A 25,503-nucleotide genomic window follows, 5' to 3' on the forward strand; every position below is an offset into this window, starting at 1 on the left:
TTAAGATTTACTTTCTCATGAAGGAAATTTTATTCTTAAGGTATATGGGAATCTCTGTCAAATAAAGAAATAATAATTATATTCAAATTATATGTGCATATTAAATAGTTTCTAATATGCTTTCATTTGTAACTAATTATTATAAGTTATAATATTCTGGAATATTATGTTTTACAGAAAGGACAAGATTCCATATTATTTACATTACTCTATAAAGTATCTGAATTTATAGAAATACTATCAGGAAATATCGGAAGAAACAACAATTTTATTATAGAGCTAAATAAATAAAAATAATTATATTGTTTTTGTAACTTTTGTTAAAAGTGTTGCTAATTCTTAAACTTTTTGTTTTTTAGATATAAGAAAGCAGTTTTAAAGCAAGTTGGTAAATTATATATTTCTCTCCCTACATATCCCTTCAAAATTTAGCAACACTTAATAAGAAGCAATACATTTCTTTACATAAATTCAATAAGACCTATTTCCAATTATAGCTATATTATCCAAAATAAAAACTAACAATAGGCCTGCTTATTGCAGCCATGCCTTTACCAACTTTTACAGGCCTTAGTCCATCCAGCATTACACGGGAATCCCTTACAATCCACAGGGGCAGGCCATTATTAAGCGTGCCCATTCAACATTAAAAAATATACTAGTAAAACAAAAAAGGAGGAATATGGGACTCAAGGACCCAATGAATTATTAACATGGGGGAGAGGATATGCATGTGTTTCTACCACACAGGGCCACTGTGGATTCCAGCTCATCGAACTGAACTCTATCATGGCATGGCATGGTGACTCACAGAACTCCTCTGGCCAGTATAGTATAACTTTTACTAATAACCTTACTGACAGTAGCCTGGTTTGCACCACTCACCCTTATGTCTTTGTTATGGACCCCGATCTACTAATAAGCCATAGTTCATCTTTTCTAGTATGGTTGGAGAAGGAACTTATTTTGCATCTTGTATTACCACCCAGAACATTACTTCATTGAACATCAGCACTATTATGGTACTTAGAAGACAAGCAGAAATTCTTATACCTGTTAATCTCACCAGGAAATGGCAAGGCTCATCAACTATCGAAGTCTTAGGAAGAGCATTGAGCCAATTATGGCCCAAAAGATTTTTTTGAAAATACTCGTTGCAGCCATTATCTTGACTGTTGTTATTCTTACTACTGCCAGCGTTGCTGTGGCAGCCCTTTCTGAGTCTGTGCAAATGGCCACATTTGTAGACAATATGGCCTATAATGTAACTAGGGAATTCACTATACAACAGCACATAGATTAAAAAATATATATATTAGTTAGACTACAGGCAATAGAGGGAGCCATTGAATATCTGGGGAAAGACAGGATGCTATAGCATACAGGCAAGTACTTAATTGCGATTAGGAGCATAAGCACATATGCGTCACCCCTTTAAAATGGAACAGTAGTCACCATCATTGGATTGATGTTAAAAAGCATCTATGAGGAGTCTTTCATGATAACCTTACTGAAGAAGTAAACATATTGCAAAGATAAATTAAAAAGTCCTTACTTACTATCAATAAATATGAAAAACAGACTACTACTTAGAATACGGTAAAGGAGCATTTGGAGTAGATAGAGCCCACTACATGGTTTCCTAGAATTAATTGGTACTTGATTGGACTAACCATTGCTGTCATTGTAATTCTCTTTGTTTTTCTTATAATCTACAAAATCAGAACTCAAGCAGTAAACATGCTTTGTAGACCCTGACCTTCCAAAGCAGAAAGTTTGCCACCTCCCCCTGTCTTCTGCAGCCAGCAAAATAAAAAAAGGGGAGATGTGGGGAAGCATGAGACTTGGTTGGAATGTCTGTAAGGAGGATTCTCTGAAAGGTTAGGGGCCTCTAAGGGGACCTTGCCAAAGGTGGCAGCCCCTACCTTGACTTTTCCAAACAAGTCCAATCCCCTGGGGTGTTTTGCTAGAATCTCTTGTTTAGTCTTTAAAGATTCAACCTTGTAGAAACATGTATTTTCTCAAGGAAGCTTACCCTACTAATTATATCTAGAGGTTAATTTGAGTTCAAGCTGTTGTTACAATAAAAAGCCAACGAGGCAGGCAATCAGGGCTATTTGCTACTAAAGAATACTAGTCCCTTAGCCTTCTCTTTCACAGAAATGTGTGTCAGAGTAATCTGTTCATCTGTCGCTCAGGGTCTGCTGGTCAGCCCCGGCACAATTCCATTATAATCTTAAGGGACCACCATTGTGTATGTGGTCTGTCATTGACTGAAAGACTATTTTCTAGCTTTTGATTGCATATACCAAGAGGGATATTATTCTTGGTGAGCCTGACCTAATCAGGTGATCCTGCAAAAAACAAGTTTTCTCCAGCAAGTCACAGAGGAAGAAGTCAGAGATTTGAGGCTTGAGAAGGATTCAAACCTCATCACTACTTTGAAAATGAAGGGACCACATGGCAAGGAATGTGGGTTGCCCTAAGAGCTGAAAATGGTCCCTGACTAATAGCTAGCAAGGAGATCTAAGGACACAGATCTCAGTCCTACAACTACAATGAACTATTTCTACCAACAACCCAAATGTGCTTGAAATAGATTTTTTTTTCTCTCAAACCTCCAGTCAAGAACTCAGCCAAGCTGACACTGTGATTTCAACCTTGTGAAACTCTGAATAGAGACACATGGGACTTCTGGCCTATGGAACTAACATATGGTTGGGTGTTTTTTTAAGAAAAGAAAAAGGGAAATATTAGTGGACACACAGCAAGAGAAACTATTCAAAATGGAACACACAGAGAAAAAAAAGACTCAAAGAATATCAGTTTAGACAGGACCTGTGAGACAACTTCAAGTGGCCTAATATATGTACAATTGCAGTCACTGAAGAGGAGGGGTTAGGACTAAAACAAACAAACAAAAAACAGTGGTCAAAATTTTCAACTTTGATAAAAATTGTACACCCACAGATAGAAGAATCTCAGCAAACTCAAACTCAAAAAGCATAAAGGAACTGACACCAAGGTATAATGTAATCACATTTTCAAAACCAATGATGGAGTAGCTAGAGAAGAAAAAGACAGATTATATATTGAGAAACAAAGATAAGCATAACAGTTGATTTTTCATTGGAACCATTCAAACCAGAAGACAGTGAAACAACATCTTTAAATAAGTAAAGAAAAAATGTACAGTTGGATTTGGGACAAAGTAAACAGATCTATCAAAAATGAAGGTAAACAAAAACTGAAAGATTTCATCACCAGAAAACCTCCACTATAAGAAATGTTAAAGGAAATCTGTTAGACAGAAGGAAAATGATATCAGATGGAAATCTGGATCTACATAAATGAAGAACACTATAAATGAGAACTAAATGAGTATAACTGGAAGACTTCTTTATTGAAGTATAATTGACATACAATATTATATTAATTTTATGTGTACAACATAGTACACATAAAATTTGATCTCTGTATATAGGGCGAAATGATCACTACAACAGTCTAGTTTTCATCTGTCATTGTACAGAATTAATACAGTATTGTTCACAGTATTCCCCATGCTGTACGTTACATCCCCATGACTTATTTATAACTGGAGTTTTGTACCTCTTGATCCTCTTCACCTACTTCACCCCCCAAATCTCCCTCTTATCTAACAACCACCAATCTGTTGTCTGTATCTATGAATCTGGGTTTTGTTTTGTTTTCTAGATTTCACATATAAGTGAAATCATGTGGTATTTGTCTTTCTCTGTAAAAGACATTTTCTCATTGAAATCTTTTAAAAAGAAGGCTGAGTGTTGGCAATCAACACAACAAATATAGTGTGGGTTTATAATCTATGTAGAGGAAAAATGCTTACTATCAACACAAATGCCAGGAGGAGAGGGATGGAAGCACACTGCTGTAAGATTCTTATGCTACGTGAAGTGAAATATCCCAGGAAGCTAAAATGTGAACAGTTAAATATATAGACTGTGAACCTTAAAGTAACCACTAAAATAACACAAGGTAATAAATACATCAACAAAGGAGACCAAAAAATTATAAACAATATTCACTTAAGGCAGTAAAATAGGGGAAAAATATGGGATTATTAGAAAATAATAGCAAGATGGTAGATTCAATCCCAATCAAATTAATAACATTAAATGTACATCAAAGGCAGAGATTTCAGATGGAATAAAAGTGCAACAGCCAATTATATGCTGCCAGTAAGAAGCCTATTTAAATATAGAGACAAATGGATGAAAAGGAGAAGTATGGAAAGTGGTATACCGCGCTGAAACTAATAGGAAGCTGGGGTTGCACTCTCAATACGGAATAAATTAAATTTTAGGGAATGTTACCAGGGATAAAGATGGTCATTTCATAATGATAAAGTGGTAATTCATCAAAATGATAAACAATCTTAAATGTTGATGTACCTAATAGCAGAGCTTCAAAATACATGAAGCAAATAATGACAGAACTGAAAGAAGAAACAGATGAGTCCGCAGTTATACTGAGATTTTAAGAGTAGTCTCTCAGTTCCTGATAGAACATGCAGACAGAAAAATCAGTAAGGATATAGAATACTCGAACAATGCTATCAGCCCCTTGACCTAGGACATATGTAGAATCCTCCACAAGGAACAGAAGATTACACATTCTTTTTAAATACATATGGAATATTTACCAAGACAGACCTTGTTGTTGGTCATAAAGTAAGTCTCAATAAATTTAGAAGGACTGAAGTCATTCAAAGTATGTTTTCCAACCACAACATAATTAGAAATAAAATCAGACAGATCTCCTTCTGCAAAGAAAGAAAGAAATTCACATCATACCTCACACTATATACAAAAATGAACTCAAATGGATCACAGACTTAAATATAAAACCTGGAACTCTCAATTTTTTAGAAGAAAGGGTAGAAGATAATCTTGTGACCTTTGGTTACGTGAAGAGTTTTTAGATAACACCAAAACATGGTCTATGAAAGAAAAAAAAAATTATGAATGAGATTTCATGATAATTAACAACATCTAATCTTCAAAAAGTATTGTTAGGAGAATGCAAAACAAGTCACAGATTGTGAAGGGAAACTGCAAATCACATAGCTGAAAAAGTGGAATACAGAATATATAAAAACTGTTAAAATTTAATAAGATGAAAAAATTAAAATGGCAAAAGGTTTGAATAGAAATTTTATCAAAGAGTATACACAGATGTAAAATAAACAGAAAAAGATGATCAATACCATAACATAATTGGTTATTGAGGAAATACAAATTAAAGCCACAACAATATTCCACTGTGTCACTGTGCTTAGTTACAATTGAAAAGCCTGGCCGTTCCAAGTGTTGGCAAGGATGTCGAGAACCTGGGCTTTCACACACTATTGATGGGAGCATAAAATGGTACAATCATTTTGGTAAACAGTTTAGAAAACTTTTTAACATTGTAAGGAAGGTGAAACACGTAGCTGTCATCTAACTCAGGCGTTCAACTTCCAGGTGTTTACCAAGAGAATGAAAGCAGGTAGCACGTCAAGACATGTACAAATGTGCACAGCGGCTTTTTTAAGTTCATCCAAAGGTAATGGATTTCAAAATAACCATGCTGAGTAAAAGAAGCCAGATAAAGGTAGACTAGATATTATGTGATTCCCTTTTTTATAAAACTTTAGAAAACAGGAACTAAGCTGTAGTGTCAGGCAGGGACTGGGGTGGGGCACAGAGGAGCAGGTGGGTAGGACTACAAAGGGCACCAGGACACTTTAGGGATGGAATCTGCTCTCTAACAGTGCGAGGGCTTCACAGGTATACACCTGTGTCAAAGCTTATCAAGTTGTACACTTTAAACATGTGTAGTGTAATATTTGTTAATTGTATCACAATAGAGTTATTTTGAAACTATATCACCACAAGCTTTCTTCTGTTTAGTATTTCTTGGTATAAATATTTCAGTAATTTTATTTTAAACCTTTTAGTATTCTTATATTTTAAGTGTGTACTTTGTGAACATTCTAAAGCTAGATTTTACTGAATACAATATGCACTTAATACGTACTTACTGACTATTCAATAATAAGTCCAGTATGGTAATCTCAATCTTTGATTTAGTCTAGAGTTTTGTTCATGAACATTCATTACGAAATTTTTTAGTTCATTTCTAATATTTTATTCTTTTGATTTCTCTCATCTCCCTCCTCCCTTTCTTCTTCCCCCTTTTTTCCTCTACCTGTTTTTTCTTTTCTCCCCATTTTGCCTTCATTTGCATTGATTGAAAATACTTTGACCCCTCATTCCAACTTTTCCCACTCTTTTTGTTTTAGAACTATATACTCTATTTTATTGGTTATCCTGGAAATTTTAACATATATATTTTAACATAAAGTCTAAAAGTACACAATACCTCTATTTCCCCTAGAATATAAGGACCTTACACATGGTGGCTTATTTTTTTGTGTGTGTAATAATTTCACTTTTATTCTCCTAAGTAGACACAAGTCCTATGGCATTTTATCTTTCTTTCTTTTTTAAATATATCTTTATTGAATTCAGAGAGGAAGGGAGAAGGAGAAAGTGATAGAAACATCAATGATGAGAGAGCATCATCGATTGGCTGCCTCCTGCATGCTCCCTACTGGGGATTGAGCCCACAACCCAGGCATGTGCCCTGACTGGGAATCTAACTGGTGACCTCTTGGTTCCTGGCTCCATACCATACTGGCCATGCCCTATGGCGTTTTAAATGAAATTGTCCGACCACAGGGGTAGCATGGAATCCAGCTCTCAAATGTTGGCAGGGTAGATATGGGGCAAGAAATTCCTAAGGGTGGGCTGGTCCCCTCCCCACCTTCTCAAGAGCCAAAGCTGCAATGGGCCAGGCTCCTCCTGCAGGGTGAGCTTTCTTTTTCTTCTTAATTCATCCAGGAGGATGCTGCCCTTTACAAATTTCAGATTTACCCAGGGTCCTCCATCTGATCTCCCACCCTCTCTTGTGGCTTTGACTTATTTCCTACACTTCTTTTATTCCTCACCTGAGGACATGTTTTTATTAATTGGGAGAAAGAGAGAGAGGGAGAAAGAGAGAGAGAGAAAAAAACATCAATGTGAGAAATATTGATCAGTTGCCTCTTGTATGTGCCCTGACCAGGAATTGAATGCGCAACCCAGGTATGTGCCCTGACTGGGAATTGAACCTATAACCTTTTGGTGCATGGGACCATGCTCCAACTAACTGAGTTACCTGGCCAGGGCTCTATACATTTTTAATTAATCAGAAATATTAATATGTTTTCTATTCTCCAAGCTTTCTGATTAATAGTGCAGTGACTAAGAATGTAGTTTTGGAATTTTGAGTGTTTGGGATTCAAACCAAGACTCTACTACTTATTTCCTGTGACTTTGGGCAAATTAATAAAAATCTATGTACCTTGATTTCCTCACATGCAAAGGGAGGGGCAGTGATAGCACCTGCCTTACAGGTTATTGTGTGCACTAAATACATTAATACAGTTAAAGAGCTTAGGACAGTGCCTGGCATACAGTAAGAACTCAGGCATGAGCTGTTGATATTGCTACTATTTTTGTGCTTGAAGAAAATGTTCTGAGGTTACACTGCATTCTATTACACAAAGGAGTTAATGCCTTATGATATGAGATATGGATTATTTATTTCCATAATAAATAATTTTCAACTTTCAAGTGACATTAGGTAGCTTATTTGTGTCTGAATATAAAGAAATGGCTTCCTCACTGACAAAATAACAAGTACTTTATATGCATTGTTGTTCTGTTTTTCTTCCTTTTAGAAATTATCATCTCTGGTGGTTAGAGTTTCAAAGTCTGTTTTTCAATTATAAATTATTTCTACATGCTATTGGATCAGCAGATACTCCTACACAGAGAAGCTTCTACCACTTAAACGTAGCATGATAACACTTTGTTTTTTAAGAGAAAATGATGCCAGGAGCTGGTTCATTTCATTTAGAGTCAGAACACATCAGTATATGTATGCCAGGCCCCAGAACAATCCTGCATATCACATGTGCTGGCATTGCTCCATTAATAACACTTGAACAAATAAATTTCAAGTTCAACTTTTCTCCCCAAATAACACAGATCACATTTCCTGAATACCTGGTGAATGAAGCTTGGTGGTTGAAGCTGCCGCTCTCTTTGGAGATGAAACAGCAGGTTTATTAGCATCTTGATCTTTTTGTAGTTCTTTCTTTGTTCCTATATATAGTTTTAAAAATAAAAAGAAACAGAAAGAAAGCAAATTAATTACAACTGGAACAGTAACACAAGCTGTTTGTGGAAAGGGATGTTTAGCAAAAGGCAAACAGAGCAAAGTCATATTTCGATGATTTGCTGCTATGGTCAGACCCCCTGTGCTTCAGGGATGACACACAGCAAAGGGAATTCAGCTGGAGGGGTCAGGGGACTAAGCACACTGCTGCCTCTGGTTTGATTAGAAAAATCCCTATCTTGGGAGGTTGCAGCACCCCAATGACCCTGACGAACTATGTGGGAATTAATATTGTCCTGTCCTTAGCCACTAACATGACCTGCCTGCCTCTTTCTGTGGAAACTAATTTTCAGAAGACTGAGAAGGAAGCTGTCACTGAAGTAAGTACTGATGACTTCAGCATCATCGAGGACCCAGCCATTGGGGCCAGGCCTGCCTCTAGTTAATTTCCATGCAGCTGGTCCACACAGGTGACCTGCGAAGCCTCTGTGCTCTCTCTGCTGCAGCTGAGCCTTTGTGGAATCAGAGCTGGTCCCAGCAGAATGGGGTGTGGGTGATATCTCAACAGCAAGTGGCATCTAAGAACAGCTCCTCAAATCATGTCCTGGGGGGCACATGGAGCTTTTCTCCCTGTGTGCTGGGTATGGACACTCACCTTCATGTCACCTTCATCAGAAAGTCAAAGAACAATGAATGGAAAATTAGAGAAATAACACAGACCTGGATGGACCTAGACCTGCCTCTACTTTACCAGAGTTTATTATGTTATTTCAAAACCAAACCTTGGTGATGGTTTCTTAGGTGCCGAGCACAAACCTCCAACTTCCCCACAAGCTCTATAGGTAACCACTGCTAGCAATTTGGTGATTATTCTTCCAGATCTTTTTCTAGATATTTATAAATATATCTACACATATACAAACACAGTTATTAATTAACTAAATGAATCACAATTTCTTTGCAATTTCTATGCAATTTCTTTTTACATACTACAATTTTTAAAGATCTTTTTCATATCATTTATTTATAGATCTCTTAAAAATGTCACATTGCATTAATGGGCAAAGATGTACCATAATTCATTTACCAATCTCTTATTGCTGAAAATTTAGATTACTAGCAAGTTTTGGCTATTAAAGTGGCTAAATGTGCTACAATAAACATTATTCCACTTGTTTCTTTGCACACGGGTACCGGTGTCTTTCCAGGACAAATGCATAGCAGTGCCTTTGCTCACTTACAAAATTGTGAGATGCTGTCTGCTGTCCTCTAAAGGACCTAATCCACATGCCCAACCAAGCGTGTGTGAGAGCAGCTCTTTCCCTACTGACAGTGAAGTCTCCACACTTAACTTTTGCCATATACTTAGAGTATCTTCATATCAGTCTGTGCATTTTCTTATTTGAAAATTGTGTAATTAAACCTTTTGCCCATTTTTTTTTACATTTTCTATGCTTTCACTTTCAAAAACTTATTTATAGTATCTTTTACTGGACTGCTGTTTTATGCAGTTTTAATGTGTTCAAATATGTTAATTTTCCCTGTCCAGTTTTAAGAGCACTATTATAGGTTATTTGTATGTCTGTGTGCATGCAAGTGTGTGTGTGTGTGTGTGTGTGTGTGTATGAGAGAGAGAGAGAGAGAGAGAGAGAGAGAGAGAGAGAGAGAGAGAGAGAGAGGCTGAGGCAGGAATAATTTCTGGAGTTTGGGGAAGGAGGCAGGTATTTGGATCCTACCTCCTTCTCTCTTGTTCTTCTCTGGCCTGACTGGGCCACTGCCTCCCTCACACCATTGCATCTGCCTCAGCCCCTCTCCATCCTAGTCCACCTGCCTTCAGCTTTTCCATCACAGACCTGTCTTCATCTTTTCTGTTTTAATGCCTTTGGAGACTTTGTTTTAGTCTGTTGGTTCGAATCTTCTAAGGCCTGAATTCTCTTTCATAGCCCCCCATTTTTCTTCCCACTCTCAGTACGCTTTGTGGCATGTAGTAACATACTGTCTTCCACATCTCAGTAATGGTGCCATCCACTCACTGCGCTCAGGTCAGAAACGCCAGGAGTTACCTTGATTTGTTTCTTTGCTTCTTTCCTCCATTCAGCCTGTCAGCAAAGCTTGTGACTCTCCTCTGAGACTATCCCCCAGGTCTCACCACATCCCTGCCTTGCATTGCCTCTTCAGAGCCCATGTCATCAACATCCCTTCTGCCTCCTCTACAGCCTCCTGCCTGTTCTGCTAAACCCACCTCCTCCCCTACAGCTCATCCCCTAACAGCAGCAGCTGAACTACTTAAAATCTAAGTTAGAGCAAGTCATTCCCAATTTCAAAACCCTCCAACCACCCACCAAGACACTCAAAGTGAAATGCAAATTCCTTACCACACCACAAGGCACTATACACCAGCACTCTCCAATAGAAACTTAGAATGAGCCACTTATGCAATTTTAAATTTTCTTGTAACAACATTTAAATAGTACAGTGACATTAGCTATAATAAGGTATTTTATTTGACCCGACAATTCAATATCACTTCAGGTCACCTTTCAAGTGCTCAATAACTGCTCCTGGGCCGGTGGCCACCACAGTGGACAGCACAGCCCCAGAAAACCTGGTCCCCTGGCTACTTCACAGACACACTGTGATGACTGATTTTATATGTCAACCTGACTGGGTGATGGGGTGCCCAGATATTTGGTCAAATGTTATTTGGGGTGTACTTGTGTTCTGGGTGTTTCTAGATGAGATTAACATCTGAATCTGTGTGAGTGGGCCTGCTGAAGTCCCGAGTAGGACAAAAGGCTGACAGGAAAGGATCTTCGTCAGCCTGGTTGGCTGAGCGGGACATCAGTCTTCTTCTGCCTTGTACTTGAACTTACCCCATTGGCTGTCCCAGGTCCCCAGCTTGTTGACTAGAGACTTTGGGATTTCTCAGCATCCATAATCATATGTATATTTAATAAATATATAACATATAATTTCTGTAAAGAATACATGTTATTTATATGTAATATACTATATATGCATATGTATCTTATTGGTTGTGTTTCTCTGAAGAACCCTGACTGATACGCATGCTGATATCACTCTGGTCCCTGCTTGCACCTCCAGCCACACCAGCAGCCTTGTTGATGCTGAAACACGCACACTTCTTCCCATCCTAGGCACTTTATCCTGGGTTCATTCTGCATAGAATATGCTTCCCCCAGCCCTGGCTGGTGTGACTCAATTGCTTGCAGCACTGTTCTGTACACAGAAAGGTCACAGTTTTGAGCCCCAATCAGGGTACATACCCAGGTTGCAGGTTGCATCCCCAGTCAGGATGCGTGCCAGTTGCGGTTCGTGCAGGAGGCAACCATTCAGTTTCCCTCCCACATCAATGGTTCTCTCTCCCTCTCTCTTCCTCTCTGTCTAAAAAACAACAACAACAAAAATGCTTCCCCCAGACTTTAAGCATGGTCCCTGCATTCGTGCATGCAGGTGTCTGCACAAATAACCTTCAGAGAAGCCATGCCTGGCCTCCAGGTGAAACAATTCTGCCACTCTCCCTTTCACTTGCTTTGTTCTTCTTCACAGCATTTGTCATTACCCCCAAGTATGTTATATACTCATCTGTTTGTTTATTGTCTACCCTCTCACTAGAACACAAACTTCAACCAGTTGGTCACACCCTTCCCTGCACCACGTGGTCATTGAGTTGATGCTGTTATTGCCCCTCCCTCTCCCACTGGGCTCCTTTCAAGACAGGTCCAGGCCAGGCATTCTAGGGCTTACAGGGGCTGGAACCTGAGTCCCAAAAGTCCAGCCAGCACTCCACACCGCTGACAGGAGTGCTTTTTTCAGAGTACCAATCTGTACCAATGGCTAATCTCGCTCTTCCATTCCTTCCCTCCTCTTTGATTTCAGGTATCAACAAATACTAAAAGGCAGCAAGGCCCCTGGGAGCTTAGAAGAGAAATGGGAAAGGCCAAAAGTGCACTCAACCAGGACTTTAAAATAAAACTAAATATGCATATTATTCAGTTTCAATTTTTTCCATACCATGGAGTACAATTTGGCAACTTCTAGCAAATATATAAATATTGATAGACTTGATTAAGCAATTTCACTTCTACATGTCTCTCTTTGCAACACTTGCACAAGTGTGAAAAGATGTATGTTCAAAGACACTTCATACACTATGACAATAATAAAGTGTAAATAACAAAAATGCATATTGGGTAACAGGTGAATAAATTATGGTGCATCCATACAATAAGGTACTATGGCCTTAAAAAGAATGAGGTAGCTCTATATTGTACTGGTATGGAGAGCTGCCCATCTATATACTAGTATATAAAACCCTAATGTGCAAATAGACTAAACAGTGGAACAACTGAACAACTGGTTGTGATGATGTGCACTGACCACCAGGGGGTGTGCACAGCACATGGAGGGCATTGGCCGTGGTGGGATGATGGAGCAGGTGAGCAGGGATGCCAGACCAAGGTGGGGTGTCGGTCGCTGTCATTGGGGCGTGTCTCTGGTGGTTACTGAAAATTCTTTGCTCCCATGCACTGCGGCCCCACCCGGTGCTCACACTTGCTGCCAGTGCCCAGCGCTGGCCCCGATTGCTCAGTGCCATCAGCTGGTGCGAACGGTGGCTGCCGGCCCCAATTGCCACTCAGGGTTTCTCCACCTCCTCCTGCTCCTGAGGGGCAACTGGGACTGGCAGCCCCCGCTCACATCCGCTGCCAGTGATGGTCCCAGTTGCACCTGCTGCTGGCGTCAGAGCCGCTGCTTGCACCCTCTGCTGGTGCTTGTCCTGCTCGCACCTGCAGCCGGCACCGGAGCCACTGCTTGCACCCGCTTCCAGAGCCGGCACCAGCCCCGATCCCCCTGAGGGCTTCTCCACCTCCTCCTGCTCCTAAGGGGCGATCCGGGCAGCAGCTGCCGCTGGCGCCGGCCCCAATCGCTCAGCGCTGTCAGCGGGTGTGAGCGGGACTGGCACCATCAGTGCATGGGAGCGGTGGTGGTGGGAGCAGGGCTGCCAGCAGACAGGAGATGGGGTTGTGGCAGGAGAGGCCAGACAGGGGCGCAGAGGATGGACCGAGACCTGCCCCTGTGCCCACCGCAGCCTCGCGGCCCACAGTTCCTTTCAAGGTGCACGAAAAAGTGCACTGGGCCCCTAGTGATAAATAATAAAGCGAGTTGTTGAATAGTATGCATTTCTATCCTATTTTCATAACACAAAATGTTATCTGTACTATGACTGTAAATATGTAAAAAGATTTGAAAAACAGGCACCAGAGTTTTAATAATGGTGACTTCTGAGCAGCAGGATTGAGGGGCTTTTACTTTTTACTTTTTATTATATACTAGAGGCCCAGCACATGAAATTGTGTGTGGTTAGGGTCCCTAGGCTTAGCCTGAGATCAGGGCCATCTTCTGCCCGCTCGCCAGTCCCCGGTCCCGCCCTGCCGCCACTCACCCCAGTTCCCTGTGGTTCCCCGTTTGCCATCCAGCAATCGGAGCCTGCAGGCTGGGGGGAGGGACCAAGAGGTCTGCCTTCTGCCTGCCTACCAGTCCCCAGTCCCACCCCACCACCACCACCCACCCCGGTTCCCCATGGTTCCCCATTGGCCATGTAGGGATCGGAGCCTGAGGGCCGGGGAGAGGGACCAAGAGGTCTGCCTTCCACCTGCTTGCCAGTCCCTTGACCTGCCCCACCGCCACCCACCCAGGTTCCCTGTGGTTCCCCATTTGCCATGATAGTAGACTGCGGGCCTGGGGGAGAGACGAAGAGGTCTGCCTTCCTCCCACTCGCCAGTCCCCAGTCCCACCCTGCTACCACCCACCCTGGCTCCTCATGGTTCCCCGTTCACTATCCAGCGATTAGAACCTGCAGGCTGTAGGGGGAGGGACCAAGAGGTCTGCCTTCTGCCCACTCACCAGTCCCTAGTCCTGCCCTGCCACCACCCACCCGGGTTATCCGTGGTTCCCCATTCGCCATCCAGCAACCAGAGCCTGCAGGCCGGGGGGGTGAGGGTGGGGGGGAGGTATCAAGATGTCTGCCTTCCACCTGCTTTCCAGTCCCCAGTTCCGCCCCACCACCACCCTCCTGGGTTCACCATGATTGGAGCCTGTGGGCCAGGGGGAGGGACCAAGTCTGCCTTCCTCCCGCTCACCGGTCCTCAGTCCTGCCCTGTCACCACCCCAGTTCCACATGGTTTCCCATTGGCCATCCAGCCATTGGAGCCTGTGGGCTGGGGGGAGGGACCGAGAGGTGGTCAATGAACCTCATAGCGACCGGTCGATTGGTCATTCTGGTCGTTACGCCGTTATGGTCGCTGGCCTTTTATTATATAGGATGCTTCTGCATTATTTCCACTTTTTTGATGAATTACACAATACTTTTATAATAATAAATAAATAATAAAGGAAGAGAAACTAAACCAAAATGGAAATAATTTGTCTGATCCATAAAAGCACAAGGAGAGAACCCAGACTAGTAGAGCTAATTCTGCAGAAATTACTCTGATCAAAACTTTCACAAACCCCTCCCCTAGGAACATAACCCTGCCTGGAAGATTCCTGTATGATTCTGGGAATTCCTTATGGAAAATTATAGCAATCAGCTATTCTTTTTGCAGTTTTCTTGCAATCTAGACTTAGCCCAAATGTTTTAAAGTATACCATCAGTTTCCATTTAACTCTAAGATCTCAGAGTTGACAGAGGTGCCAGCACAAGTTTGATCTCAGGGTTTTCTTGCTGCCCTCTGGCCACTCTCCCTCAGTCTCCCTGGCTCCTGCTCCTCCTTACCTACACCTGAGAGATGCGTCCCAGGATTCTGCCTCAGTCTTCTTCTGTCCACCCTTCTGGATGAGCTCGTCTACACAGCATGCTTGCACTACTGAGCTAGATGCACTGACCACTATAAGATCTGATATTTCTAATCCAGATGAGCCCAGACATCTCTCCTGAGATCCACACCTTTTCGTAGCTGCCAACTAGGCATTACCACTTATGACTAAATGACCAAGTCGGCATGCCCTACATGGGACTAATTACTTCCTCTCAAATCCACTCCCCTTCCCGTATCTTCTTTCCTAGTCAGTTGTTCCCCTAGTCACTGAAACCAGAAGCCAGTGAGTCCTCTTCCTTATCCTCCCCTGTCACTAAGTCCTCCCGATTCTGCCTTGTATGTAGCTCCTGAATCTGGCCCTTCATCCATTCTCACTTTTACCTTAGTTCAGTCTCTGTCATTTCTTGCCAGGACAACTAGAAATATCTCCTGGGTGATTTCTCTGTCTTGTGTCTTATCTTCCTCATCTTTACCTAACCCATCCCCCTTACTGCTGCCAGAATGACTTTTCTTATTCATTAACCAGATCACATGATTGTCCTTATTATTTCTTTTTTTAAAAATTGAGGTTTTTGGGTGACATTGGTTAATAAAATATATAGATTTCAGGTATACAATTCTGTAATACATCATCTGTATATTGTATTGTGTGTTCACCACCCAAAATCAAGTCTCCTTCCATCACCATTTATCCCCCTTTTAGCCTCTTCTTCCTCTCCCCATTTTCCCCTTCCCTCTAGCCATCACCACCGTTGTCTGTGTCCATGAGTCTTTCTTATTTTTTCCTTACTTAATCTCTTCAGCCTTCTCACCCAGCCTCCAACCCCCTCCTCTCTGACAGCTATCAGTCTAGTCTTGGTATCCATGAGTCTGTCTCCACTTCATTAGTTTATTTTGTTCATTAAATTCCACATGTAAGTGAAATAATATGGTACTTGTTTTTCTCTGATTGGTTTATTTCACTTAGCATACTGTTCTCCAGGTCCATCCATGCTGTCACAAAAGGCAAGTTTTTTTTTTGTTTGTTTGTTTTGCAGCTGAGTAGTATTTTATTATGTAAATGTACCACAGCTTTTTTATCCACTTCTCTATTGATGGACAAGAATAAACTAAATGGATTACAGACTTAAATGTTAGACTTGAAATCATAAAAATCTTAGAAGAAAGCAAAGGCATTAAAATCTTGAACTTTTTTGTAGCAATATTTTTTTCTGATATATCTCTTCAGGCAAAGGAAAACAGAAGAAAAAATAAACAAATGGGACTACATCAAACTAAAAAGGTTTTGAACAGCAAAGGAAACAATTAACAAAATGAAAAGACAACTCACTGAATGGGAGAATATATTCACCAATATATCTAAAAAGAGCTTAACATCCAAAATTTGTAAGACACTTATAAAACCCACCACTAAAAAACAAACAATCCAATTAAGAAATGGGTAAAGGACCTGAACAGATACTTTTCAAAAGAAGACAATACAGATGCCCAACAGACATATGAAAAGATACTCAATGTTACGAATCATCAGAGATATGCAAATTAAAACAATAAGATATCACCTCATACCTGTCAGAATGGCTATCACCAATAAATCAACAAACAACAAGTGTTGGCGAGGATGTGAAGAAAAGGGGACCCTTGTGCACTGTGATGGGAATACAGGCTGGTGCAGCCACTGTGGAAAGCAGTATGGAGTTACCTCAAAAAATTAAAGATGGAACTGCCTTATGACCCAGTGATTCCACTTCTGGAATATATCCAAAGAAACCCAAAACACTCATTCAAAACAATATATGCACCCCTATGTTCACTGCAGTGTTATTTACAATAGCCAAGAAAAGGAAGCACATGATTGTCCTTTGAACAGCCTTTCCAAAGCTTTCTGTGATCTTCAGCAGGAAGACCCAATTCTGTGGCCTGGGATAAGCCACCTCCAGGATTTCATTTTCTCTGCCACTCATCCCTGCTGTGACAGTTACTGGTTGATATTCTGTCTTTGCCTATTCTGTTCCCTTAGGCTGGACTGCTCATTCTCGCCCTTATTTTCTTGGCCACTCCTGATCCTCCTCAAATTTAACTCATTTCTCATCTCTAAAGCTTGGTGGTTGTAAACAACACAGCTGTATACTCTTAGAGTTCTGGGAGTCAGAGCATGAAATTAGTCTCACTGGGCTAACTGCTTTGGCTGATTCCTCTGGAGGTTCCAGGTGAGAATGCATTTCCTTGCCTTTTTCGGCATCCAGTGCTACCTGGCTTGTGGCACCTTCCTCTGAAGCTCACAAACCCCACTTTTGGAACACAACCTTCTATCCTCCAGCTGTCTCACTGTGTTGTTACTGCTCCACCAGTTCCTTTCCTTTCTAGACTATGAATCCCCTTACACCCAAACTGCAGGGCTCCTACCTTCCTTATCCAATTTAAAGTTGATGCCAAAGTCCTCCATCTCAACTGTCCTCTTGTCCACACTCTTGCTCTAATATCCCAAAGGCAGCAGAAACCACCACAGTCACCCCTATCTGCAGAAGCCAACCCCAGCTCAATCCTGCTGTCACTCTCCTCTGAGCACATGGGTAACAGCAGCCATGACACAGCCCAGCAGTTCTCCTATTTTTATCTTCATTTTTTGCATTCCTTTAAAAAAAAATCTCAAAAAAAACCCCACACCCAAAGTTCCACATCTGTACCTTTCTAGATCATTCTGTAAAAGGCTTTAAATAAAAACAGAATCTTGTTCCATCCTCCATATGCCCATTTCATACTCATCATTTTGAACATTTTAAGTGGTTTTTCCTAGTGTCTAACTCCATATATCTAAGTAATGTATGTTTATACTGTTATTTCTTGATATTACATTTTATACCTATTTTAATAGCTTCCTATTATGGAAAATAACAATTTAGCTCTCTATAGGCTCCCTCATCAATACAGTTGTACCATAATTTTTGGTTGAGTCAAAATTAATTGTTTATCTTGTTATAAATATATAAATACTAGAGGCCCAGTGCACGAAATTCATGCATGGGGTGGGGGGGATCCCTCAGCCCGGCCTGCACCCTCTCCAATCCGGGACCCTCGGGGGATGTCCAACTGCCTCTCGCAATCTGTGACTGCTGGCTCCTAACCACTCGACTGCCTGCCTACCTGATCGCCCCTAACCACCTCTGCCTGCCTGCCTAACTGCTTCCCTACCAGCCTGATCACCCCTAATTGCCTCTGCCTTGCCCCACACCCGGGACCCAGGATTCCCTCCTCTGGCCAGTCACAGGCACTTGGGACCCAGGCTTCCCTCCCTCTGGCCTGCTGCAGGCACCCAGGACCTGGGCCGGCTTCACCTGGGCCAGCCACAGCTGCAGGGGACCGTGGGTGGGTGGCTTCACCCGGGCTACAGCTGCAGGTGCCTGGGACCACGGGGCTTGTGGCTTGTTCCTCTCCTGGGCCGCAGGCACAGCCGCTGGCACCTGGGACCACAGGGACCCTGGGGCGGGAGGCTTGTCCCTCTCCTGGGCTGCAAGTACAGGCGCAGCCGCTGGCACCTGGGACCACAGGGACCCTGGGGCGGGAGGCTTGTCCCTCTCCTGGGCCACAGCCTGGCTGGTCCCCATTCCTTTCTCCCCAGTGAAGGTGTGAGGGTGTGACGACCATTTGCATATTAGCTCTTTATTATATGGGGTTATTCACAACTGGGTAATTTCCTTACTTGTGTGACTTTTTGTTTTCCCTGGACTTACTAGCTTCCTTGGTTTGTGTTTTCTTAGTTTTCTATATATATTTTGCTGATTCTCCTCAAAACTCTATCAGAGCACAGCTTTCTTCTCACAATTATGCAAAAGGTTTTGTTTTGGTTTTCTGGAGCCCTCGATTCTCCTCTGGACTGGTCATCTCTAGGGCTGTTTAGAGCTGCCATCCTGGAATGCCTGTTCATCAGCATTCTGAGAAACTCCTTTGCCTCTCTCCTCTGTCGGGTCCCTTTTTTCTGGACCCCTCATGTCTCCCTCTTTCTTGGTCTGCTTCCTTATTTTGGTAGAGCATGTTGTGGGTTTGTTGTTGTTTTGTTTTTTTTAGTTTACAGAGAAAGGTATATGAGAGGTAAATTATTGGACATATTCCATGGCTGACATCTTGATACAATTGTTTGGTTTAATCTAGAATTCTAATGTAGCAATCATTTCCCTCCGATCTGTGAGGCATTTAGCTTTGCTTTTAGCTTCCAGGGTTGCTACTGAGAAGTTCGATATCATTCTAAATGTCAGCCATTGGTATGTGATCTGTTTGCTCTCTAGGGAAGTTCTTGGTATCTCTCTTTTTCCTTAGTGTTGTGGAGTGTCATGCCAATGTGCCTTGGTGTGGGTCTTTTTTCATTTATGATACTGGACACTTGGTAGGCTCTTTCAGTCTACAAACCCTCATTCTATAGTTCTGGAAATTTCCTTGAATATATATCCAACCTATATATCATGTCTCTTTTTGGATATCTCCCATGCACATGAAACTCAATATACCCACGATTGAACTGCTTGTCGCCTAGCAAAACTTTTTCAGTTCTATCTTCCCTGACTCAGTAAAGTGTGTCTTTTGCTCAAACCAGAAATATTTACCTCATCCTTGTCTCATCCCTCTTTCTTGCTTCTCTACATGCAATAAAATGCTAAGTGTTGTGAAATATGCATCTTGCGTTTCTCTTAAAAATTTAGTCCACTTCTTTTTAGATAGTCATTGCAGCTTGTTCATACAGACCAGTGTCACTGCTCTTATGGAACTTTGCAGCAGCTTCCTGCTTCTTCTTTTCTCCAGTTAACTCTGCCCCTCTCATCCTTAGGAACTCAACCTAGAGGTCTCTGGATGCTGCTGTTATGCTCTGTGGCCATGGCTTTATTACACTACTAAAGGCCTGGTACATGAAATTCGTGCACGGGTGGGGAGTCCCCTCAGCCCAGCCTGCGCTCTCTTCAATTCGGGACCCCTCAGGGGATGTCTGATTGCCAGTTTAGGCACAATCCTGGGGATCCCTCTCACAATCCAGGACTGCTGGCTCATAACTGCTCACCTGCCTGCCTTCTTGATTGCCCCTAACTGGCCCCCCTGCCAGCCTGAGCACCCCTAACCACCTCTGCCTGCTGGCCTGGTTGCCCCCAACTGCGCCCCCCTCTCCCCCCGCTGGCCTGGTCACTCCTAACTGCCCCCTTGCCAGCATGGTTGTCCCTTACTGTCCCCCCTGCCAGCCTGGTCACCCCTCACTGGCCCCCCTTCCAGCCTATTTGCCCCCAACTACCTCCTCCCGCTGGCCTGGTCACCCCCAACTGTCCTACCTATCAGCCTGGTCGCCCCTCACTGCCCCCCTCTGCTGGCCTGGTTGCCCCTAACTGCTCCCCCTGCCAATCTGGTCACCCCCAACTGCCCCCTCCTGCCAGCCTGGTCGCCCCTTACTGCCCCCCTGCTGGCCTGGTTGCCCCTCATTGCCCCCCTGCCGGCCTGGTTGCCCCATGCAGCCTGCTGTTCAGTCATTTGGTTGTCCCTCACTAACCCCCCTGCTGGCCTGGTCACCCCTCACTGCCCCCCCTGCCAGCCTGGTCGCCCCTCACTGCTCCCCTGCCAGCCTGGTCACCCCTCACTGCCCCCCTGCCAGTCTGGTTGGCCCATGCAGCCTGCTATTCAGTCATTTGGTCATCCCTCACTAACCCCCCTGCTGGCCTGGTCACCCCACACAGCTTGCTGCTCAGTTGTTTGGTCGTCCCTCACTAACCCCCCTGCCGGCCTTGTTGCCCCACGCAGCCTGTTCGGTCATCCATTCGGTTGTTTCGGGTGTGACGGCCCCTGGCTCTTTATATATATAGATCATTTGAATGCCTTTTATCTGTACAGATTCCCTATTAGACAATACAGTACATGAAAATTGCCCACTCAGTGAATGTTAGTAGATAAATGAGGTGGTTATTATCACTAATAATGTTCTTCCTTGCTGGAAAATGAAATCAACCTTGCAAGGAGGTGAATTCCTGACATTTGGAAACCTCTTATTTTCTCCTTCTCATTTCTCCTCCAGTACCTCTCTCCCAACATAATAGTCATGTCCTAAGTGAGTAATGAGAAACTGTGTTACACACTGTTGGCCACAAAACTAGTGAACTCCTGAAAATGATGGATTTGTAGAAAGGAAATAATCCAGTTCTCCAGGGGAATCAAGACACTGCATGATCTATGTTCTAAGAAATTGTAAATAAGTAAGTCATGGTGAGAAAAATACTTTGTATATGTGAAACTACATAAATAGATATTGAGATATTACTCACTGTGGCATATTTAGTTCAATAAGACACAATGAAAGAAGTGGTCTGGATAATTTATCTCATCATTTACTCACATTAGTTCAAGAGCACAACAAAACTATGCTTTTCATAGCTAAGATTTTCCCTATATAAATAAAAAAAAACAAATAGTCTACTTAGTATTAAATGAGTGCCATCATGTTAGTATCCTGTAGTTTTACTCCAAAGACTATGTCATCCCTCTTATTTTCTGAACTATTCATTCTTTGAAAGCTCCTAAGCATCCGTTTATTCATTTATTCATTCATTCACTCATTCATTCATTATATAGTTATGGAGTGGCTCCATTGTACTTGATATGGTATTAGCTATTGGAGAATCCAAGGTGAAAAGACGAAATCCTTATCTGCAGAAATTCACCAATTAGTGGGATGTGTAAATAAGCAGTGACAAAATAGTGGAGCAGCCCAGAGGTCAGGATAAGGACTTCCCTCTAGGAACATGGAGACAGAGCCAGGTAGGGCTTCACCAAAGCTTATATTTGAGCTCAAATGTGAAATATTGCCAAGAAGAAAAAGGCACAACAGCAGAGGATCACGTGTAAAGATACAGGTATAAAGGGATAGTGTATTTAGAAATTGGAGGTGAGTTATGAGATTGGAGGAGGGTTTTCGTCTTGAGCCCAGCCTACCTTAAACTCTAGCCCTCTATGATCTTGAACTTCATCAGAACAAGGCAAATTTCTTACTCAGTTTCCCTATAACATATCTGAATTCCTCTGAAAATCCAATTAAAGGCTAAATAAGACTACTGTTCAATTAAATACTTATTACACTATTTATATAGTGTTTTTCTTGCTTTCTTTTTTATAAATGGGGAACTGCGATTGAGGTTGCCAATTAAGGGAAATGATGATTAATGAACAAACAGGAAGTAACCAAGAATGTAACCTGTTTTTGGCTGCTAACGCTTGTAGTTCAAACTAAGGTATCTGTCTAAGATGACAGGTCAAGACTCACTCATCAAATAGAAACACATATTTAAATGAGACATTTCTTATTTATAAAATGGACATGTACTCATTGTAGAAAAATGAGAAAATACTTTTTCTTCATTTCACCATATCCTCACCTAGCAATAACCACTATGAACCCATTGAAATGTATTATTTCAACTCATATTATGTATATTTAGATTTTTCTTAATAAAGTATTATAATACAGTTTTAAACACTTTTATTGTAAAATATAATACTTAAAACTTATTTGTATAGTTTAGCAAATAATTATAAAGCAAATACTCATGAAATTGTACCCAGGTCAAGAATTAGAACATTCAAGCTAATGAAGAATTAGAACAGTATTGGCCCCCTCTGAAGCTTGTGTCTCAAGCCTCTTCTTTCCCATTCAAGGAAACCACGGGCACTACGATTTGGTCATTTCTTGCTTTTCTTCATAGTTTTGCTACTCTACAGGCACCTTTGAATAATTCCTGAAGTCTGTTTGTAAACTTTATATCAGTGAAATCATACCATGTGTATATTCTTGTCTTGCAATTTTTACGAAAAATTGTGTCCGTAATATTCACCTGTATTTGGGCAGCATGTAGCCCTAGTTCACTCTCATTGCCAACAGCGATCCACTGTATGCACACATCTCAATGTATCCATTATTCCCCACAAATGGAAGTGTGAATTACTTCCACTTCCAGTTTTTATCAATTACAAGCAATGTTTCTTTGAACATATTTGTGCATATCTCCTAGTGAAAAGGTGGTGAAAGGCCACTGAGAGCACTGCGGGAGGGTAGGCTGGAAGGGTTAGACTCATCTCAGGTAGGCTGGTTGGGTGATTGTTTATTAGCAAAGTGTGGGGCCCAAAGTGGTTCTCAATAGAAACATGCAGAAGGATTAAATATGTAATATATGAAAACTTTGAAGTAACCAAGAATGTGTCTGTCTTTTCCAGTTATCTTAGAAAATAGGCAACTGGCATTAATCTCTTTCTGTTATGTTTGCATTTCTTGTACCCTTCTCCCCTATGATGAAATACACTGGTATTTCATCAATGTAAGACAGCCAATAGAATATATAAGAAGTCGAGAAAGAAATGAAGTTTTCAATAGTGACATGTAATCAAAAGTCCCAGACTCATCATGTTAAGAGACTGGGCTACAGCATGGCAAAAATTTGTATAACAATGCATTTCATACAGTAGGCAGCGTTCTAAATACCAAAATGTCAGAAGTCACAATGGAAGACAGCTCTAAACGACCACTCACATTAATGACTGCTGGACTAGCTCCCATGGCTCTCCCAGGCTGACAGGCAGAGTGGGCAAAATACCAGGGCGTGACCTTTCCCATAAATGTGTGTACATATTCATGAGGGAGGGTTTGGTTATATGCCCTACTTTTGCAGAGCCACCATGGAATGAAAGGTTTCACATCAGCCTACAGGTAGCTTATGGCCAAGGGCCAGGGTGAGTCCAGCATTTTATGAATTCTCTTCTGGTACTCTGGGTGTGGATGTCCCAGATTGCTTCACAAATTATCTAAAACATGACTATTTTTTTCTGTTGTTTCTTTTGGTAAAAATCTTTATTGTTGAAAGTATTACATATGTTCTCCTTCCCCCCATTGACCCCTTCTTGCTGTTGTTTAAATGAAAGAATGTGAAAGGCAGAGCAGAGAAAGATAAATGTTTCTGTCCCCATACATGGATCATTCTGCAGCATTTCAATTATAATTGCTAAATAGCACCCTAGTTTACAAAACTGGTAACAGAGAATGAGGGTATTAGAGTTTTAAACTCAAGTGCCCTAAAAAAAAATCAAACTATGTCAATGAACTGCTTAAGGGACAAGCTTTGTGTAATGATTGCAACTCAGGTAGACTTATCAGTAAAACTGGAAACTGATGAAGTAGCTGTGATTCTGCAATTTTTTTCCATACTATCTGTCTTTTGACCACTTTACAGCCTGTAAGTTCATCCATAAAAGGCTTGGAACGGAAGAGGGATTTTCAAATTGACAAGGCATCTAATTGTTAGCAGCCCTAGTCCAAGACTGAAAGTGGAGGGGGTCTTGGGAACCTGTACTGTTTATCAAGAGGCAGTTTATGTTGCTCATCAATATGGAATACTGTCTTCACCATTATTGCTATCTGGCAACTTCTACTGACCCTTCAGGTCTCTGCCTGTGTGTTTCCTGCACACTATGCTGGGTCTACACAACATGCCTTTATTGTACACTCATTTCCCTTTCACAGCTCTTAGCATAACTGTAATTAAATAATTGAATATATAAGTATAAGCTCCTGTTTACCATCAGCTCCGTCCCTCATGCTTCCCCAGGCATTCAGCATAGTGCTCAACTTAAAGAAGGTGCTCAGTAAACATGTGTTGAGTGAGTGGATACCCATCCAAATTTCACTCCTCAGTGCCTGGGATGACTGAGAGTGACTTTGAGGTTACAGCTCATGATTCACAGTGCTTCCTGGCCTGTTGCATGGGACTAGGCACCTCCCCACTGCTGGCCAGATAAAACAGCAAACAGGGACATGACTCTGAATGATGAAATGCATGGCTCCACACATTCCATACACCAACTCTACCATATTTTCTGTCTTTGTGACTTCATGCAAAGGAATGGGTCTCAAAACGATTGCTTTAATTTTTTTCCCCCAAAGATTCTTCCTCACACATTTACTCTCCTACTATCTCCTCTATCCCAATCTATTGCAATTTCCCCTGTTGGCTTCACAATGACAAATAATTGAAGCTGTGACTGCATTTGAGACTCAGCTTCAGGGAGAAACAGTTGACACCGCACAGTAACAGTAACCCCAAAGAGCCTGGTGCAGCCTGACTGCTTCGACTTTGCCTCCTGCAGGTCCCACTCCAGGGAGGTTTCTGGACGCTCCTGAATCAACGTGGGCTTCCACATTGTGAGGTGCCACAACTCGTTCATTATCAGGAAAACAACACACTCTTAGAGCTATTAACATGGAAGGAGCTTGTGTTACATGCAAGGGTAAGAACCACCCCCAAATCATCTAGACCCGACATTCCAGTGGCCGTTAAAGCAGAATGTTTAAGGTCTGAAAGCTCTTCCTCATGTTCTTCATTTAAGATGTGCCCAGAGCCCAGTTGCT

General features: G+C 41.8%; 1 protein-coding gene across 8 annotated transcripts in view; it reads right to left on the reverse strand.

Moving 5' to 3' along the window:
* Positions 1 to 25,503, reverse strand: part of MTUS2 (microtubule associated scaffold protein 2) — a 611,667-nt gene that overhangs the window by 123,578 nt on the left and 462,586 nt on the right. For all 8 annotated transcript variants that reach the window (XM_080658484.1, XM_080658486.1, XM_080658485.1 and 5 more), the window contains one exon: positions 8,136 to 8,234. In XM_080658484.1, the coding sequence (XP_080514610.1) occupies positions 8,136 to 8,234 (99 nt within the window). The remainder of the gene's footprint in view (positions 1 to 8,135; positions 8,235 to 25,503) is intronic.

The sequence above is a fragment of the Plecotus auritus genome, assembly GCF_963455305.1.
Source record: "Plecotus auritus genome assembly, chromosome: 3".
In the NCBI taxonomy this organism is placed as follows: domain Eukaryota; kingdom Metazoa; phylum Chordata; class Mammalia; order Chiroptera; family Vespertilionidae; genus Plecotus; species Plecotus auritus.